The following is a 20,352-nucleotide window of genomic DNA, read 5'->3' as shown; positions in this document are numbered from 1 at the left end:
GGGAAGAGCAAAGACGGATGAAATAGCTAGAGCAAATAAAGACATGCAGACGGGCACAAAGGAACATGATGGGCACCGTTAGAAACAAACTCAAGCTGAGGGGGAGAGGTGGGAGGACGTCCTTGCGAGTCAAATGGGTATTTTGTTTTCGGGGTTTGAACTTGCACACTACCACCTTGGCATTTTATTCAAATCATCTGTTATTGAAATAAACCAAAACACAGCAGAGCCTTCTTTGCGTGTGTGAGTCAACAAAGTCAGTTGGAGGAGTGAGGCAGGTTAAATCTACAGCAGCAGAGCACGGTGGGCAACAGCATGAATGAGTCATCAGCCCTGCAACCACTTACTGACTTACTTGCTGGCGCACCCACACACACAGGTATACAGGTTCACGTGATTGTAGTGTCACACGGATGGACTGCAACTGCTTTTAATTCCCACTTCTTTTTTTTTTTTACACTGCATCCCTTCGAACACAGACAACTTGACCACTTACTGTACTGAAACAGTTCATGGATCAGGGATGAGGTGTTGTGTTTACACACAGACTTACTGCCAGTTAAAGAGAAAACAAGAGGGTCAACCAAGCAAGAGGAGACAAGCTGAGAGAGATGGATGCAAGGAACAAGGGATTAAAGGGAGAAAACACTCCAGAAATAGTGCACCACTAATGTAGAATGCACACAAGAGGTGGACGCTGCACACAGCAAAGGGAGGGAGGATGGGACAGAGTGGTGAATGTTCAGAGTGAAGGAGGGAGTGGGAGGGAGTTCAGGAGGGAGGCAACAAGGATACAGTGTAAAAGAGAGGGAGGAGAGAGAGAGAAAGAGCGTGTTTATGGAGGAATGTGACAGTGTTCAGTGTATGGGAGATGGGACGGACTGATTGTACCGTGCCAGGTGTTGGAGTGGTGTGAGGAGGGGAACATCAGCAACAAAAGCAGACACCTCTTTATTTCCACACCAGAAACACTGATAGCTGGTGTCCATCTAAAGGGTGGTTTGTCCACAGTTTGGGAGCAGAAGCGACAGTGATTGTGACCGTGGGGGCAAGTGAACTATAATGGAGGTAAGTCACCCCGAGAGAGGACTGAAAGAAGTATGGCTGTTTGACTGGATGTGAAATGGTGGGGAAAAAAATGATGGTAGAAAGTCAAGTTAGTGCTCATAGCCTTTCTAACTGCAAACAGGAGTGAGTCTGTTTGATGAACAAGGATTTGAGTGCGAGCGATTTGTTAAGTGGATTAAGTTTTAGGCAAGGCACAAAATGTAAACTGGGTTTATTTTAGAATCATACTGAATTATGGCTGTTGTTTACATAATCAAAGATTCTGACTGAACCAAAGTTTCTAAGCGTGGATGCAGTCCAAGTCTTTTTGCTACTTTTAATATGCAAACTGAATTTCAAAGTAAAAGCATCTCTGCGTTTGAGGACATGCCAGCTCTGAATGAAATGTCTGCTTTCAGCTTTGTTTCTTTGAAGAAAAGTGCTAATCATGTTCCCTCATGCACTCTCATACACACAGTCTCAGCACAGTCATTACTGCACAAATCAGTGTTTTGAAAAATATGAAATAATAGGGACCAGCATGGGGCCCAATTTAAATGTTATACTATACACAGCAATTTAGGGACTAAATTCTTGTTGCAGGTGTTTAAACAGTGAATTTAAATCGTGTCCATCTATATATGTCCCACCCTGTGATTCAAGAAAGCAACTGGACCTGGTGATCTCAAATATTCTTATGACTGTTGCATAAGTCATTGCGACATGAGAAAGAGATCGGCTGAAAAAAGTACGGCTTTTTTGACACCTCCCAGCTGTCACACCTGTCTGCACTAAGGTATGTGTTGAGACCTGCAGGGATCATGAATTACAGTGCATTTATACTAGTTACAAGGTGAATGGGTAAGTGTAGGGCACCTGTTCAGGCACGCTGAGCTTTTGCAATGTGCTGTAACTTATAGTGCATAGAAGGCTACAGGGGATAGACAGCATCACAAGGAGAAGGTTTAGAGGATAAAAGCAGCAAAGACATTTCCCCTGTCGCTTCATGGCTGAGCAATTTGATTTTCCGATGTGAAATGTGGAAATCCTCTTATGGATGTAAGTATCTTAATTTCACAGGCCTATCTATATAATTTTTTTTGCAGTTTGTTGTGGGAATTGATGCTCAGTTCCATATCTGTACCATGTGACAATCAGTCGGTGCTCTCATGACCTGCCAAAGAAAACGCTTCCTAAAATAACTGCCCCAGATACCCAAATACAGCATCCTCTCCTGAATGAAGACTCTGTCAGGGTAGTGCAGCATCCCACCAGCATTGTGAGTCTAAGCTGATAATGATGTTGCAGAGTTGTCAACTTTTCAGTAATGGTTCCTTTTCTACTTAACGTAGAATGGCAGGTGAATATCAGATATGACAGCTCGAACTGTTGAAAGAAGCACACAGAGTTTCCCTACAACGAACAATTTAGCATTACAAGGTCAGAGGGCTTTTATTTTGGAGCTGAGCACAGGTATCGCCTGCAGCACATATTTCCAGCTGCTTTCAGGATGATATAGACCCCTTAAAGTGAGCTCATTGTGTCTTCTCTTACTCCCACATTACACCATCCACACACACACATACACACACACACACACACAGCCACAGCAGATTAGGAGGATGGGAGGATGGTTATGCTCAAGAATGACAACCTTATCACTGAGTCTTCAGCTTGCAGGGTCAATGGGCCCCAGTGCCAGGAAAGGCCTCATTCTTTTCCACCTACCTATGCGTGTCATCCCACTGTTATACTGTATCAAAGACAGAGCTTTAAGGCATGGTGCAATGACTATGTGTGGTTATGCGAGAAATGTTCAGGGAGGTTTATTCAGTGACACTGCATCGCTCAATAGTATTTAAAAGACAATTTTATGATCTGATTTTGTAATATTTATACAAAACTGAAGAAAAAAACTATTATCTGAAACCTTATTTGACATCAGTATTATGTGTTACGGACATAGCTTTCACGTTTTGACAGCAGGCGTGCCTCCGTTGTTGAAACTTCAATTTCTGCACCGTCATCTGACATCACAACAAAGCTTTTATGACAATGCATCAAGTTTAGATTTCAGAATAACAGGGCAGTCATATTATTCAAAACAAGCGACGGTTAATGGAAAAAGTATATATATTCATGGGTAATGGATGAGCAATAACTCAAAATGTCTAAAAATATCTCCATTTGTTGCAGTGCATTTTCACTTGCTGTTTTTAGAGTGGAATAAAAGCCCGAGAAGTAAATATTTCATGACTGTGGCGCTGGCCGGTGATCAGCCGTATCTAACGGAAGACGCACGCTCTTTAAAACCATTTCTGGACAGATTCCAGGGCAATGCATAAGTTTAAATTATTATAGAAAAGTGCAGAGACATATTGTAAGGTAATAATCAATCTTGTATGGGTGAACGCAGCTCAATAAAGAAATATAGAAGGACATTTAAGATATTTAATTTTAGGACTCTTTAAATTCACGAGCATCAATTCCCATCCTTGTCGCAGCACTAAAGGCTCCCATTTAGCCTCCATTAAAAATACATTTTCCTCTATACTCCAACTGCCAAGGTTATGCAAATGCGTGCACAACAGCAGCAGTAGTTGGCCAGCTATGCAAACCCACTGAGCGGTGCAGACAACCTCCTTATCTATTAAAACCCAAGGAGGTCGATTGTTTGGTTGACCTAATGTCTCATTTGGATGCACGTAACACCATCTGAAAGCAATCTAATTTCAACAGAGGGTCCTTCACTAAAAGCTGGCCTCTTGTCAAGGATTCGGCCACTTGGCTGCCAAGAGAAGACACTGAGATCAAATTAATGAGTAATAAATGTTTACTCATATGATTGAGCTTTTTCTGTGCATCCAGACCGCTTAAACTTTGAACAGAGGATACACTGACTGTGCGCTGGACAATGCGCCAGTTATCAATGTGTAATGCAACGTTAGCTCCACAGAATATAAATCTCTCTCTCACACACACTCAGGCTGTCTTTCCATGTCTGTCTCGTTCTCTTTCTGCTCGTGCCTCCCTCTCCGTGCCTGGTATTCCATCTCCTTACTCTGGGGCGGTAATGAGTGTCTGGTATTCTGCTCTTCAGCATTGAAGCCCTATTCATGCTCAATCTCCTTTACAATGCACTAAAGGATTATCCAATTAGCTGCTATTGGATGCCACTGTGTGTGTGTACGTGCATGCATGCGTGCATGTGTGTGAGAGTGTGTGTGAGTGTGTGTGTGTGCTTGGTCAGTAGATAGATGTGTTAGCAGTGAAAGTGAAAGATAGATGACTGTCTCTATCCCACACTTCATTCCCAGTTGATGTTGTGCTGGAAGCCACATTACTCATCCCCACAACTCAGCCTTGTGAGTAAGACACAACATGGGGAAGTGTGTGTGTTTCTGTGTTTCTATGTGTGCGTGTGTGTGTGAGTCTCGGCCTGACAGGCTGCAGAGGATGACAGAGAAAGAGACAAAGTATTACTTCTCAATAATTCAACCTACTAGCCCATCACTCTCTGGAAATATACTCTCTGCTGTCACACGTGTGCCGTTTCTTCTTCCCCTCATGTAATTTGGGAGTTTCATTTCCACTGTCATGCCCGATAATAGGAAATGCCTGCTTCATTGCCTATTAATCATTCGTTACTTTGTGTGAACCACAGATCGATTGCAGTTATCTAATGTGTTACATCACACTGTAAGCAACATGCTCAGCATTCATGGGATCGAACACTGTAAAGATTGCTTTAGATTGATTTCTCCACCAGAACTGAAGGCAAACTCCAGCATTTTTTAAAAATTTGTTTTGTAAAGTAAAATATTAAGGCACACTACGGCGCTTAAAATATTTACTTATTGATTTTAAAATTCCTGTGGGCGTTCACAGTCTGATATAGCCTCCTGTTGGCTCACATGTTGACGAGCAAACATGGATAATGGATAATGTCAGTTTGGCGGGTTTTTGCATGTATTCAGGAGTCTTGGATGTCAGACATCCCTACCAGGATTTGCATCCCACTGGAAGCCTTTGCAAAATGGAAAAAAATGTGCTTTCATCTCCATTAACTCACCGTAATAGCACACTTTGACATATAAAAATATTATTAAATATTTACTGACAGATTAATGAATCTATAAATGAAGTTCTGACGATGACAAATTTTTAAAAAGTCAAGAGTACTAAGTAATGAGGTTTGAGAATTGTGTGGAGTTCATGTTAAAAGGCAACTTTGCAGATTTCAAACATCAAGATCAGTTCATTAATGATTCATGGCTATTGCTTCATAATCTATGTAACCTGTTTTATTACTTTTGTGGATTTTTACACAATCTCCATAGAGTCCTAATAAATTATCTTTTGTGATATCATCCGGTTTATTTTGGACTTGTACACTTTTACTTTTCATGAGAAATTCTGTATTTCAATCTTGAGGCATAAGCCTTTGTTTACATGGAGGGTTTAAGAAAAGAAAGTATAAAGAACTGCTTTCTTGGTGCGCTTTGGGATTTTTACTCATACATAGGAATAAAAGCCAAAATATCTCATTTTCATTCACAAGCTGCAGTAATTCGACTATAAATACCCAAACTTTATAGTTAATGGAGTAAAACATTAAAGTACTTTTTTCCTTTCTAGTTTTCAAGTTTATTTTAAATGTTTAAATTTGCTATTTCAAAAACGCATTAAGTTTAACCTCGCGAAAAAAACTGCACAAAGCAGCCCGAGCCCTCAAAGAAGGAGATATTATATAAGATTCCATATGCACCTAAGACCGCACACATGAACAAAGAACAATAAGCTTACCAAGTCTGACCTAAAAAAACACACACTGAACTAGATAGATTACACATGCATCTGCTAGAAATTACCATACAGACAGTGAGAATTAAAGTGATGCCATCTGGCGCAGTGGCAGTGTGGAGGTACAGTGAGAACAGAGGAGAGTTTCATGGTCATTGTGAGACAGGTATAAATCCTGAACCTTTACAACACGCTGATGCCTTCCACTGGCTGTGCTAATGGATTGGCTATGCTCTGTGAGTGTGCGTGCATTTTTGTCAGTGTGTATTTGTGTGTTTCGGGATGGATTCGGGGAAGGGAGGGGGTTGTATTGTCAGCTGGTCCTGTGCAGGACAGGCCTTTGTGTCAGGCAGGTCAGCTGGGGCTCAAAAGCTACGAGGACACCCCGCCCACACTGACACACACACACACACACACAAAATAAATGAGTGCACAACACTCTTTTGTGCAGACACTGAAAAATATGCAGCCAATCAGATATAAGATTAGATATATTCATGCATCCACACACACACTCATACACGCTTCTCCCGCCTCACCAAAGGTCTTAAATCACGCTGTCCACTCAAGCGCTGTGGGGTCAGACCATTTGTACTGCTTATTAAAATTTGCAGTGATGGAGCAATGAAAAGATTTTTAAATCACCTCTATATTTGCATCAAATAGAAGAGAAATTGACCAATTCTCAGTAGCAAGTGAGCAGCAGCATAAAAGTGAAATGTCAGGATCATTGTTCAGACAAACAGGCTTCAGGGTCTGAATAGGGCTAATCGCGGAACAATGGTAGTCAGCTGAAGGGATGAGGGAGCAGTGCTGCTGAAAATGATTATGGCAGATCTACAGAGATAAGTGGGTCAAAAGACGGTGAAAACACTTTATGGTAAGAGGTTTCAGACAGCGTGATGTAATACGATGGTAACTTTTGTGCAATTTTGTCTGCACATCTTGAAAGATCTTAGCATAGGGTTACTTCCCACAGTTTGTCATGAGTTCAATTTTAGCAAACAGCTTTTTTAAACAGATTTCCATGTGATGTTATCAGTAAATCAGTGACGTTCCCTCTCTAGAAACATGGTAAAGCACTCTGTTTTTTCCACATTAAGGGAAAGTATACGTTTACTCGTGACAAAAATGGGGTGGAAGATTTACACCTGTTTTGTCAGCCGCAGAGTGGGGCCATATCTTTTCTGTTGCTGTTGTTTGTTCATTTTGGAACACAGCGCCTTGTATATTTTCCTGTCGTGGTGTGTGATTGTATTTCATCCACAAGGTGTTTTGTCAACTGTGTGCGCTCTGTGGGATGCTGAATGCTCTATTGCCTTAGAGGGACTCCAGCAACAACACTGTGAAAGTGCGTGCAATTTGCGTGGACTTGTAACAGTGTGTGTTAGGGAGTGAGTCTGCGTGTGTCTGTCTGAACAAACAGCATAAAGGCAGAATGGTGGTAAATCGCTCTAAAACTGAGGCTCTCCAGCCCTCTTATTGTGAGGACTAGTCATTTATTTAACACTCAAATATGGTCCTGGGCTGTTTGGGGAGAATACATCAACCGGCACACGAGAGTCCACACAAAGAGGGCACACTTCAACAGACAAAGAACGAAAAGATAGAGGGCGAGCGCCTTTTTTTAACCTCAGATGAAGAGTTGTTTGTTCAGGGTGGGTGCAGGGAACCAAGTAGGACGGATGGATGGTGGGAGGGACTGATGGGAGGGCGAAAGGGAAGGATGAATGGTTATTACACAGTTAGTCGATGCACAAACGGGGGGAGTCTGTGGGTGATTGTGAGGAGAGGAGGAGGGGTGTAGAAGATCTTTTGTGAGGGGTGGGAGTTAATCACTTGAGCGGCACACGCCAGTTCTATGGGAGCACATGTTGTACACCGGCTCCCCTGAGAGGAATGGGAGGTCCCAAAACACACACACACACACACACACACACACACACACACACACACACACACACACACACACACACACACACACACACACACACACACACACACACACACACACACACACACACACTTGAATTTACATGTCAGTTATAATGCAAAGCTGGGTACAGGCCGATGAGACAAGCAGGAAGACCCACCCCCTCTGCAGAACAGTTAGCAGACCCTCCTGGCCGAGGTGATAGTGGTTGCAGTTGCTGCTTCTACACACACAGACGTGCACAACGCCTGCCTGTTTGTTTTCCTCAAGGCTGGATAGATGACTCTGCCGGGGCCTCGCTAGAGATGGATGCTTAGTTTGACCAGGCAGTAAGTAAAATCTATTGTTTCATTACATCAGTCCATGTCAGTGGTGAATGCTAATATCTGAGAGTGATAGTGAAGGCTGAAGCTCAGATTTAGGAGCACACATCCAGCCACAATAAACCCGAGGCAGACCCAGCCATGTCAGAGACTGTTTACTGCAGCGGCACAGATGACTGCTCTGCTTTGTGCTTGTGCAGGTACAAATTTAACACCATATGTCATTTCTCAACATTTTCAGTGGCAAAACAGAAAATCAAAACCGAAGCTGTGCTGGAAGACGACTTTTATGATTAGGAGGGTTCGTGTAGTTTAAGATTATCTTTCCTTTCCTGTATTCACCAAGAACAGACTAAAAGTGTTTATTTTCTGCCACTGTCACCACTCAGACTCAGAAAAATCTTTCTTCCCTGTGTTTGCATACTACTCTGTCTCACTTTCTGTCTGTCACTGATGGTACCATTATTCTCCTCATCATAAAGCAATCACTTTATACATGTCTCATCTCACTTATTGTTGTTTGGGAGGTGATGAAAAGTGACAGCCTTGATCAGAGCTCCCACTTTCATTCAGCATTTTGCTCCTCAGACATTACACAACTCTGGAACAGGACAATGACAGCTATGTGTTTCTTTACAATACCACAGTGCAACCAATAATATGGATTAACCTCAAGTCAAATGCAATGTAAACTAATATGTGATTTATAGCGAGCAGTTAGCCCCATGCTTTGTTGCTGTGGTTATTATAAAATGCTTAAAGGCTGAGGACCAGGTGGTTGAAGGAGCCTGCAGTGATCAGCCAGTATGGAGCCCTTTGCCACTGAAAGTGACTGCTGGGCGGATTTTTCCCCTGTGGGTTAGAGATCATGGTAGCAACATCTGGGGTCTGGTTGTCTACCAAAGGAGGTGGGGACAGTGACACAGCAACACTAGTAGCTTCTAAGTTTATCAATAAATGGCCTTCATGAAGAATTCACTACATAAACTCTTTCATGTTCTATTTGCTTAACATTTACTCCATTATTTCAGCCAATCATGGTAGTAAAACCTAATATTTCTCTGTGATCTGTTTTACGTTCAAGTACAATAGCAAAATACAGTGATTGCATACTGTAGTGTTATTTAGATGGCAGCACAAGCCAAACGTTGAGTAGGTAGTAAGTAGCCTAATTGCCAGTTTGCTTAGAGGAAGGGCACCCAAAGGGTTATTTGTCAAATTCAACGGTCGAGCCATAAATCTAGGCGCACAAAGCCAGGCAGAGTGCCAAGATGGGCTTTTTTTCAGTTTGTTTGTTTTGCAAATGTGAACACACCTGCTTCAACATTGCATGCCTCAACTGAACAGGAAACAATATAATTACAGAATACTGATAGGCATCAGAATATGTTATGACACGACTTTGTTATTTTATGAAAGGAAATTTTATTTCCTTGAAAACACTCCTTACCTGCCTTAAAATGTCCTGAATATAATTGCTTCCTTTAGATTGTTCAGATCTGAGAAGGCCCCCGCCTCTCTCTCATCCACTGCTTCCTACTCGCTGCAGCTGGAGCATGCCAGCTCACCTGCAACTCTGCTCAAACACTAAAACGTATTTGTGCTGCACAATGGCAAGTTGTAATATTGGAGAAATTTAGCCATACATGTTTGAGCCAGAAACTGATTCTGAATGAGAATGATGATAGCCAAACCCTGCAAGGTGACAAAATTGGTTATTTTGGTTTGGTACAAACCCTGAATGACTAAATTTGTGTTTTTGAAATGGTCATTAGGAAACTGCAGCTTCAAAGTGGAAATGAATCATGGTGGCTCAACCATGGTGATAACTGCTTATTTCACTCATGGTGTGTCTTCTCAAATTTAAAAAAAAATAACATTCCATGACCAAGATAAAAAACTTGATAATCACTGTAGGAGATCTTTAAGGGTCAGAGACTAAATATTGTCTGAGTTTCATACATATTTCCCTTTCTTGTCTTGCAGAAGAACCCGCTGACAGAACCTCTCAGGGGTCATGAGACATTTCTTCCTTTCATTTCGATGTAATTTGACCACCTGGAGTTCAGCCCCATCCTGCCTTCACCTATGCATGCAGGACCATGGGTAGTGTCAGCAGCGTCATTAATGGCAACAGCCTCAATAACAAACACTACAAGGCATCTGAGTACAGGTTAAAGGAAGGAACAAACCACCACAGAAAGAGCGGAGGTTGCAGCCTTGACGGCCTACTCAAGTGTGGCTTCGCTCAGAGCTCCAGTCATCCCTCTAAGGGCCTCTCCCACTCACGCTCGGGAAGAAGTGAAGACTTTTTTTACATCAAGGTGAGATCACGTGTATAAATTATATCTGTAAATGAAGTAAGGTAAGATGACAACACGTATGGCCTACTATATTGCTTTTTGTATAAAATGCTTATTCTGTTCCAAACAAGGTGAGCCATAAACCGAGATCAGCATACCACAGAGAAAGATCAATGGAAGAGCGAGTGAACAAAGATGGGGAATTAGATGGGCGACTGCAACCAAAACTGCTGCTCATGTCGGGAAAAAATAACGAGAAGGTGAGCCCAGATGTTTTCTCTCTCTAGATGCTAGATTTAATGGAATGTTTAACATTTTGGGATATATCCACATTTACTGTCATTGTGAGAGTTAACTAATCCCTGAAAAAACTCATATCTGTTGGTAAACATGTATGTGGACCCAGCATGGTTAGCTTGGCTTTGTATAAAAACCAACAATCAGAAACAGAAAGTGTCACGCTTTCCATAGGTAACAAAATTACCTCTTACACCTGCCAATCTCATTAATTAACACATTAAATTCAGTCTGTTTCATCCACAGACAAGAAAACAACAGCACAATTAACCATATAAAAAGGATTATGAGGCAGTTATTTCTTGGTTGGAAGCTGTCGCCAGGCAATCAGTGGAGACTCCTTGAAGCTAGTATCCCCGGCCAAGACGCAGTCCAGTGCATATCCTCTTGTAAAACAGCAAATTGTTGCTTTAAAAATGTGCTAAGTAATAAACTTAAACGATCCTAATATGAGCACATTTCCTTACAACCAGGCTAGCAGTTTACTCTTGTTTCCAGGCAGCTGGTGTCTGTAGCTTCATATGTAGCACACATGAGAGTGCTATTGATCTTGTCATTAAAGTCCTGAAAAGTAAATAAGTGTATTCTCCAAAGTTAGGGTTCTTCCTGCATATAGTCCCAAAGAAGTTTAAGCGGGCACCAAAGAAAACCCAGCAGCACCAAAATTATTAGAAATGACCATTTAAAGCAAGTCTCAAGGATGTTTTTTGCTTATGAAAAGGCCAGAAATAACAGGAAAATGCTTTTTTTTTCCTTTCAAATAAGGTAGTGCAGACTCATTCCCTTTATTGACAGATTGTGCTTGCTGTTCCAGAGTCAGCAAAAACCCTGAAAACCTCAAACAATTCTTTAAAGTTTAGCATGCAGATACTACTTGAGATCAGGCTTTTATGTCCATTTCCGTGCCATCAAAAAAAGTACCGTCCCTGTGCCTTTCTTCACTGGAACAGTTGCTATGGTTATTCTTACAACCATTAAGAAGTCATACTGCGTTACTTGCAATAGACTTTGAAAACCTCACAGCCAACCAGAGAATAAAACATGCACAGCAGGTAGTTTAATAGGTAGCAGTCATTCTTCATAACCTGTGTTGAACCTTCCCAGCGTATTAATCACCTCATCCCAGATTAATGGCCTAAGAATGCCTTGATCTTCACGGAGAAGGCATTTCTGTGCCAAGAATACGTAGGCAAACTGCATCCTCTTCAATAGGCCTTTATTCCTCGGGGGCAAGTGGGGGCTTGAAAAGAGATAGAGCACAGAATCAGGGAGAAAAGAGGAGGAGAGAGAGAGAGCGAGCCAAAGAGTGTTTGAAGGATAGAAAGAAAAAAACAAGGAAAGGCATCCCAGCCATGAAGTCAGTGAGAAGGAATGCTGAGCTCACAAGCTTTACCTCTTACACTTCAGCAATAGCTCATATTATTAATATCACAGAGAAGGGCTATTCATCTTCCCTCAGACAGCACATGGAGGAGAGATGTGGGATGCAGAGGGGAGAAGAGGACAGAAAGAAGGGAAGGTATGGGGCTGCTTGTGACATTCTTGGACAGCACAGATGGGGCACGTAGAGCATAAGTTCATCTCTGAAATGAGTTTTCTCTTTTATGACAGTCTAGTGGATTTTACTTGCAGCCGCTGCTGTGTGGCTTTTAATACTGCCAGTTTGTAGTGAAGCAATTCTGCATGCTTCACTGCTTCTATTTCTAATATGAAGAGATGCACTGGGGGAAAAAAATCTATCCCTTTCATATCTACAGGCTTCCAGCATGTGACAATATTTATCTATGTGAAAACCAGTCATTATGATTTTTAAGTTTCAGAATGTGACTCATGCTCAGCCCTTTCTACTCTCCACAGTAGTACGTGAGGACTTGCTTTTTTGTGTGGGCTGTCAGCTAAGAGGAGCCACTGAATATGAAAACAAAAATAGGGACTGACTGTGTGTCATTTCACTCTTCTAGACCTCTGCTGAGAAGTCATTGGTCCGTTCCACTGCCTTCAAGCCCGTGAATCCCACAAGGACTTCGTCCACAGAGACGGGCCACAACAGCCTGGACCACATCCTTTATCCTCTGAAGAGAGCAAGCAGTCCAAATATTAGGCACAAGCAAGACACCTTAGGTTTTTGTCTATATTATATTGGCAAAGTGTTGCTTTAAAATTAGATTACGCAGGTTGAATGACAAATTACAGAAAAGTACAGTGTCGTCTCTTTTCCTTTCAGGGACTCTCTCCGACTCCGGGCGTAACTCTATGTCTAGCCTGCCCACCCACAGCACCAGCGGCAGCCTAAGTGCTTCCACAGGCCCTGTCAGTCACAGCGATGGCAGCTCAGCTCTCGCAAACAGCCTCAGCATGGGAGCACAATCCAATTTCCCTCCGTGGGTCAACGGGAACAGCACTAACCTTGACTGTAGTTACAGGGCTGGTTTAAACAGCAGCGGGCTGGCGTCTAAGGCTAATGAGGATGCTGGCTCCCCATTCTCTACAGATGAGCCAAGCTCTCTCTCTGAAACTGCAGGTGGGATTCGGTCCCCCATTACTACAGATGAGTCACTGATTGAACGTTTGGAACAAAGGCTGCTAGAGAGAGAAACTGAACTGCAGGAGCTACAGGTACCAAACTGTCACAGAAAAGAAAAATGTGCTTTTAATCAAGATGAATGCTTCTCATGAGTACTTAGTACATATGTGTCACAAATTCTTGCTAAGATGCTTTTATCTTTGAACAGGTGAGCTTTGAGGAGAAGGAGGCAGACACCTGCCAGCTGTTTGAGGAAAGACAAAGGTATTGTGCTGAGGAGATGGAAGGGCTGAAGCAGCGATGCTCCACGAAGCTACGACAAGTGTCTCAAATGGCTGCAAAGACACATCAAACACTCCAGCTGCAGGTCACCCAGCTCCAGGTCAACTTCTGTGTGCCTTTATTCAGTGCTGTTATATCACTTCAATTTGATACATTAATTTTATGTGTTTTACCTTAATTTTACATAAGAAACAAAGCAACAACAGAAGCCTACCTTGCACACTTTTATGAATATGCCATTTAAACTCTCATGCAGGCAGAGAAGGAAAGGCTTCAGGAAGATGTCTTCAAGTTGACTCAAGAGAAAGACCTTGTCCAGCTCAGACTAAGATCATACGAAACACAGAGCACACAACTGGCTCCGACACTCGAGGAAACTCAGTGGGAGGTGAGTCATGCCTCACATGTGTAATAAACAGTAACATGGATATGGAACCTTACAAAGTTGAAGGCTGTGCTGAGGAGCATAACAAGCGTTCTTCCATCACCAAAGTAAAAATCTACCATTTTGCATCATGTTTAACTTCAAAGAAATCTATCCTAAAAGTCAATCACACCGCTGCTGTTACATCTGCAGCATTATTTCCATTTTTTTTAAAACTGAAAACCCTTTGCATTGCTGTCACTATAGCTACAATATCTAGCTGCAAAGACATCTCCAGAGAACCCATTTTATATATTCCTTAAACAGACTTCTATATATAAATTGTCTGAAATGGGTTTCTCAGAGAATTATCAGAAAGAGCTTTCTGACACATTTCACCTCACTGTTTTGGTAACTTCAATGTTTCACTTCAGTCTCACCCATTACTAAGAGCTTTCAGCAACAACAAGCCATGATAAACTGTTACTGCAGGCTACCCGCGCCTAACCAAACAGCAAACAAAGTTATCAACCACCTGGGCAACACGACGCAGCATTTACCAACTCAAGAACTAGACATGTTTCCCCCGGGAGTTGGTGGAGATCAAAAAAACAGAGATAAAAGGAGTGTGAACACTGGGCACGCGCTGCAATTCTGTGTCTGCTTGATGTAAATAGCAGACTGTTTCTTGACACGTTACGCCCTAACAACTTTACATGGCGTTAATATTTCAGTGCACAGTTCACAGCTGGTTGCACTGCCCTAATTTGGCCAAAGAAAGAAGCACAGCTAATGCATGTTTAAACCTGCTGTGAATTTGTTGTACTGCTAAATCAGCAGCTTACTGTGAGCATGGGATGAAAATGTGTTATTTCCCATGATGACCACGTCACACAATGCTTTCCTGGTAGAGGAATGTATTTTACTAATATTTAATGCCCACTACAAGCATTCAGCATTTCAGAGTGAATGATCATTTTTAACTGTATTCAAAACCAGATCTACAGTTAGCAACCATTTCCCGTGTATTGTTGTGGAAAATGCACAAAATTCATAATTGCGAAAAATGTAAATGAGGCTCAGTTGTGAAAAACTCATTAAAATGAAAATGCACATCATTAACAGGTGATATAACAGTGTCAGAGTAACAAATGGTTTTCTTTTAGATGCGCGTTTAGTACATATTACAGACATCACTATTTCATCTTCATAATTGTCTCTGTTCCAATGTAGGTGTGCCAGAAGACAGGAGAGATCTCACTGTTGAAGCAGCAGCTAAGAGACTGCCAAGCAGATGTCAGCCACAAGCTAAATGAGATAGTCACCCTCAGGGCGTCACTGAAGGAAAACACGGCAAAAATGGAAATGCTGGAGAAACAGAATAAAGACCATGAGGACAAACTCCACTCTCGCACCATAGAGGTTGAGGTCAGTCTCCTGATAGCAATTCACTCTACAATTCAGACTGCCCACAAGGCACTTATAGGACACTTCTGGTTCGGAAGGATGCTTGTGCTTTGCGCTGCATTTGACAGGTTGAGTGCAGCGTTCTCAATTTCCATGTTTTAGCAGTCTTAATCACGGTCTTAAAAACTGAGCGTAGTTGACACTTCATATAATTAGGCGCTGTTATATCACTCAAAATAATCTTCTTAATTGCTGCCTACGTCTGAATGTTTTCCATTTTCTATTCAGGTGTGCCAAAATGAACTCCAGCGCAAAAAGAATGAGGCCGATTTTCTGAGAGAGAAAGTGGGCAAACTGGAGAAAGACATTCAGGGAATGAAGCAGGACGTGGCCACGGCCAAAGAGCAGAGGCTGCAGCACGGTTTGCAACTCGATGCCCCTTCTCCGACTCAGGCCTTGGACAGACTAATCCAAGGTCCAGACTCCCCTGACCAGGGCCAGACGGAGGAGAGCAGGGAACACATCCCCACAGAATCACTCCAAAGGCAAGTGGAGAGACTAAAGCAGCAGCTCAGGGAGGAGAAGAATGCTCAAGAGAAGCTGGCCAGCAACTTCGAGCAAGAAAAGCAGACGTGGAACAAGGAGAAAGACAGGGTCATTAAGTACCAGAAGCAGCTCCAGATCAACTACCTGCAGATGCATAAGAAGAACCAGGACCTGGAGAGGATCCTGAAGGAGCTGACAGCTGAACTAGAAAGCCGACCGGAGCTCGGCATGGACATGACCTACAGCTCAGGGTTACAAACTTATGACGATGTCATTGCCACAGAGATTTGAAGGGAGCACTCACTCGCATGCTTTCTGTAAAAGTGATACTGGATCTTGACTATTTTTTCACAACAGATAATTGATCTGTCGTGACGTCACACTCAACATCACAGCAACAGGAGCTCATGCACTGTTTTACAAGGGTTATTTAATAGAATGTGCATAATGTAGAGGTTTTTCTGTCCAGGACACAAAAACAGTACTAAAAATAGCTTTTGGTGAAGGCACTGTTACTACCTATTTTAAAGTAAGTTATTAAATGTTCAAATGAGGTTGTTTTTTAAAACATGCTGCCTAACATAATCACTTCATGTTGAAATCATCCACGATGTTGTAATTTAAACACCATTTATTAGTTGATAATTGAGACAGACCAGACAACAGCTGACTTAGTTGTTCCATGATGAATGTCTGATGGCAACACATGATAAGCATGGTAGTTGCTGAGCATCTGTCTCTTCCAGCATGACTAAATGACAGTGATATATCATCTATTGTGAGTGTAGCTTCCTAAATCTTGGCCACTGTATGCTCCCACACTGTCTGTTCTTAAAGGGTTAGAGCATGGAAAGTAGTTTAAAACCATTTCATTAGTCATTTTAAAACTATTTTTAAGTTGTCAATATAATTGCTAGTCACACAAATGTAAAAAGAAAAAAAGTTCCACTTCAAAATACACACAGAAGTCTTGTCCAGCTCTCATGCAGTTTCACCCTTTAAATATATTATGCAAACAGACAAACAGTGAAGTTAATATATTTTATTAAAATGTCAGTATATTTTTGTCACTTTGCAGATCTTGTGAAATTGAAGTTTTGTTACCAAGAATTACTGAATTAATCTTGCAAGGCTTTACCAATGAAAGTGCCATAAAAAGTCCTAAATCAACTTATACAACAACATCACTCCACTGAACACATATATTTTTAATATAGTTGTCTATGCTTGTTTACTATAGGCAATTCCACAAACACAAGCAGGGATTGAAATGCTGGATCAGTGAACTGTGAATAGTTTGTATTTAAGCAAACCTTATGTCCGCTTATATAAAACAGAAGCCTGGAAAGCGAAATATGCCTTCATCACTCCTACTAGATTCAAGAATAAACGTAACGCAGTGCAATATACACTAGAGAACCCTTCAAACAGAAGCCAAGGGCAAATGTTGACATTCACTTGGTGTTCTGTGAGTGTTTAGAGGGAGAGAGATTAAAGAGGGCTGGATGGTATACAATAAAAGCAAATATTTTAGGAGAAAAAAACAAGGAAAAATGGGTAATCATCCAGTAGTGTCTATCTCTCTCCCTACACTGTTCATTCAACTTTGCAAGAGTTAGCTGGCACAGCTCCACTTGGAGACAAACAATCCTTCCCAGCAGCAGCCCCGGCCATTTGGCTCTACTATTTTGGAGCAATTCCACTTCCCACAAGGGAAAAAGTAGTTTGGGAAGCAAAAGTTTAACTACTCCACCTACTCAGTACTCAGGGGCTCACATCGACAGCCAGTCAGGCTGAGGTATATGCAGACGCAACGCTGGTCAAGAATGTGCAGCAATCTGTGTGACAAGGCTGCTTGAGATTGCTCAGCTACTCACCATTATGTTACATTACCAGAGCAGGTCAGGAGGACTTTGGAAGCAGACAGACTAAGTAGAATCTAAGGTGAGGTACTGTAACCAGCGGCACTCAGGCTCAAGTGACTGATAAATGCTTCCATCCTTTACTCTGGGCCTAAACTCAGAGAAGTGGTTAAATAGGGAAGTAGCAAAAGGACAGGTAATACTTCAACTATGGTACTAGTAAAGGGGGAAAAAAATGCTTGAAATCCAATATGTTAAAAAAGAAATCAATCAAACGTAGAGGAACTTGTCTACCTCGGGCAAAAACCCCTCAGTGAATCGGCCTGTGTGCTGAGATAGAACTGGAAATGAGTGCCAACAAACAAACAAGGGTACAAACGCGTAGGTGATTTGAAAAGCAACAAATGTTTGTCATTTGTGCATCGCTGCACAACACTTTTGCTCATTTACTCTCCTCTATTCTGAAATTCAGTTCATGTAAAAGTGAATTTTTCATCTATTCACTGAGGCATTTTACATCCCAAAAATAAAAACCCAGGATGAGCATTTTTATCTGTATTCCAACAATCATTTGGTGTAATTTACATTCTGCTTGCTTTTGATGATTACTCAAACCATCCTTTAATGCACTCCTCGTTGAAAGGTATATGGATGAATACTTTTGATTAACTACACCACACTAGACACTGTGCTCCAGTTATTAATGTATAGAGGTGTTAGAGGTAGGAAATAAATGTCAACCGATACTACTATTTATAACACAACTTGACGAGAAAATGCTGGATTTAGACTCAGAAATAAATATGACTGCTGTTGATATGTATTCAAAGCTGTCTTCAACTGCACTCTTTGTCAATGCCTCATTATCATTCCCCATTCCTCTTGGACTTAAATAACGAGAAGATTGTTTTCCTCTCCCATCTAATCATCTAATTTCAGCCTTTTGATACTGTTTCCTTTCCTCACAGTTCTTTGCATCTCAGCTTCTGTCATAGCTGAGCCAAATCAAAACTGAAATCAAATTAAGGCCCATTGTCAGTGTGGGGGGCTCTGTCACTGACATGAAAGAAGGGCCACACCGAAGAGATAACAAGAAATTCAAAGTCGCTGGTTTGGCATGAAAGAAAATAACAAAGCTGTGCAGACGGGGGATTTCTTCCTCTAAATAACCATGTAAGACGTATCACCTATACATACGCAGCTGCAAAGAATAAACGCAGATCCCTGCTGCAGTGTTTTGCCGAGATTTACACAGAATTGCTGGCCGAGCAGATGTCTCGGTGTGATTGGACAGCAGCTAAGCAGCCATCAGAAGACACCGGGTGATAATTTAGCCCTGCCCTGCAGTGACATGATAATAATGCACTCATATCCTGCTGTGATTCTCCTGATCGGCTGACAGTCAAGCACAAAAGGGCCTGAATTCATTAGTAACGGGGAGGTGCTTTTGCAAACCTATTCCACGTACAAAAAACGGAATCTCTGGTTACTCGCAGCAAACAAATGCAAGAAATTCATAAACTGAACTATTGTGTAGGGGGAAGGGGGAAAAAAATCTCCGATAAACCAAGAGTTTGCACTTCATTTCAAAGCCCAACCCTCACCTCTAACATTATAATAAATATTCCATACCAGTAAATAATAGATGAGTCAATAACACTGTATCAGTTTCTAGCTTGCCCTCATTACTCATTACACACTCACATACTCAAATGTGCTGCATCCAAACCATACCCCTAAGCAATTAGTGGCTCCAAAATACCAGGGGGCTAGTTACTCAGGCATGTATTTCATATTTTTATTGGTTTATTCGGTGCCCTGCATGCAGACCAGACTATTGCAAACACTGCCTCTGCAAATCCCCAAGCTCCTCTACAGTCAGCAAAGTAATTGGGGAGGGAGTCTCAAAGGGTTCTCACATACTGCTGAAGCCTTTTCTACCGACAACTTGAAATGGCAATAGAGGTAGATAGGAGTTGGCGCTTGTGTGTAAGCGTGTGTGTAAAAGATACAAGTGCAGGAGGTGGCCTGAGCACTTTGTGTGAATAGGCCCGCGCTTTTTAGACACTCGCTGGTTGGCTGGGCAACCATCTGGTTCCCCCAACCCCCCACCACCACCACCATACACACAGAAACATTGCCCATAGTTACCCATGTCTGTGGGGATGTTATATTCTGCTCGTGGGGAAATGTGTGGGGGGCGGTGGTGGTGTAGGTGGTGGCGGGGGAGAAGCTGTCCGGATGCCAATTTAAGTCCATGCTGCTCAAAATTAGTTAATTAACTCTATCTCGCACACAGAGAGAAACTTCCTTTGTAAGTAATTCTACCATTTATCACAATCCGACTTTTTTTATTCTAAAGCTTTGCCAACTATCAGCTTGTGAAATTAGCAGGAACAGTCGAATATGGGATAAAAACTCGAATCCAGAGCATCGAATAAGCACAAACAGGCAAATGAGGTTGAAGTAAATATCAGAATTAGAGGGCAAATTTTAAATAGCACCACAGCTTCCAGGCATGCGCTTTGTCTGCAGCTGGAGTTTCACTGATAAGATTAAGAAGAAGGCATTCATTTTGTTTAGACACACGTTATTAGATTTTTCCAAAACCATGTACCTAAAATATCCACTGAAGATGCTTTTCAGATTTCAAGTTACTGT

The 20,352-nt window shown here is 41.9% G+C and overlaps 1 protein-coding gene across 3 annotated transcripts; it reads left to right on the top strand.

Annotated features, from left to right (window-relative positions):
- Nucleotides 1–721: 721 nt before the first annotated feature.
- On the top strand, nucleotides 722–18,536 carry lzts1 (leucine zipper, putative tumor suppressor 1). Of its 3 annotated transcripts, none has more exons than XM_022200865.2 (9): nucleotides 722–1,068; nucleotides 10,093–10,430; nucleotides 10,541–10,669; nucleotides 12,668–12,827; nucleotides 12,931–13,322; nucleotides 13,439–13,612; nucleotides 13,769–13,900; nucleotides 15,110–15,304; nucleotides 15,572–18,536. In XM_022200865.2, the coding sequence occupies exons 2-9, from the start codon at nucleotides 10,209–10,211 to the stop codon at nucleotides 16,118–16,120; spliced, it is 1,953 nt and encodes a 650-aa protein (XP_022056557.2). In that variant the 5' UTR covers nucleotides 722–1,068; nucleotides 10,093–10,208; the 3' UTR covers nucleotides 16,121–18,536. The 3 variants fall into 3 exon arrangements, with proteins under 3 accessions (XP_022056557.2, XP_022056558.2, XP_051806734.1); XM_022200866.2 differs by lacking the exon at nucleotides 722–1,068 and adding an exon at nucleotides 7,870–8,112; XM_051950774.1 differs by lacking the exons at nucleotides 722–1,068; nucleotides 10,093–10,430; nucleotides 10,541–10,669 and adding an exon at nucleotides 10,706–12,225.
- Nucleotides 18,537–20,352: the final 1,816 nt, after the last annotated feature.

The sequence above is a fragment of the Acanthochromis polyacanthus genome, chromosome 7, assembly GCF_021347895.1.
Source record: "Acanthochromis polyacanthus isolate Apoly-LR-REF ecotype Palm Island chromosome 7, KAUST_Apoly_ChrSc, whole genome shotgun sequence".
NCBI lineage: Eukaryota > Metazoa > Chordata > Actinopteri > Pomacentridae > Acanthochromis > Acanthochromis polyacanthus.
This window is presented reverse-complemented; position numbering and strand designations above follow the sequence as displayed.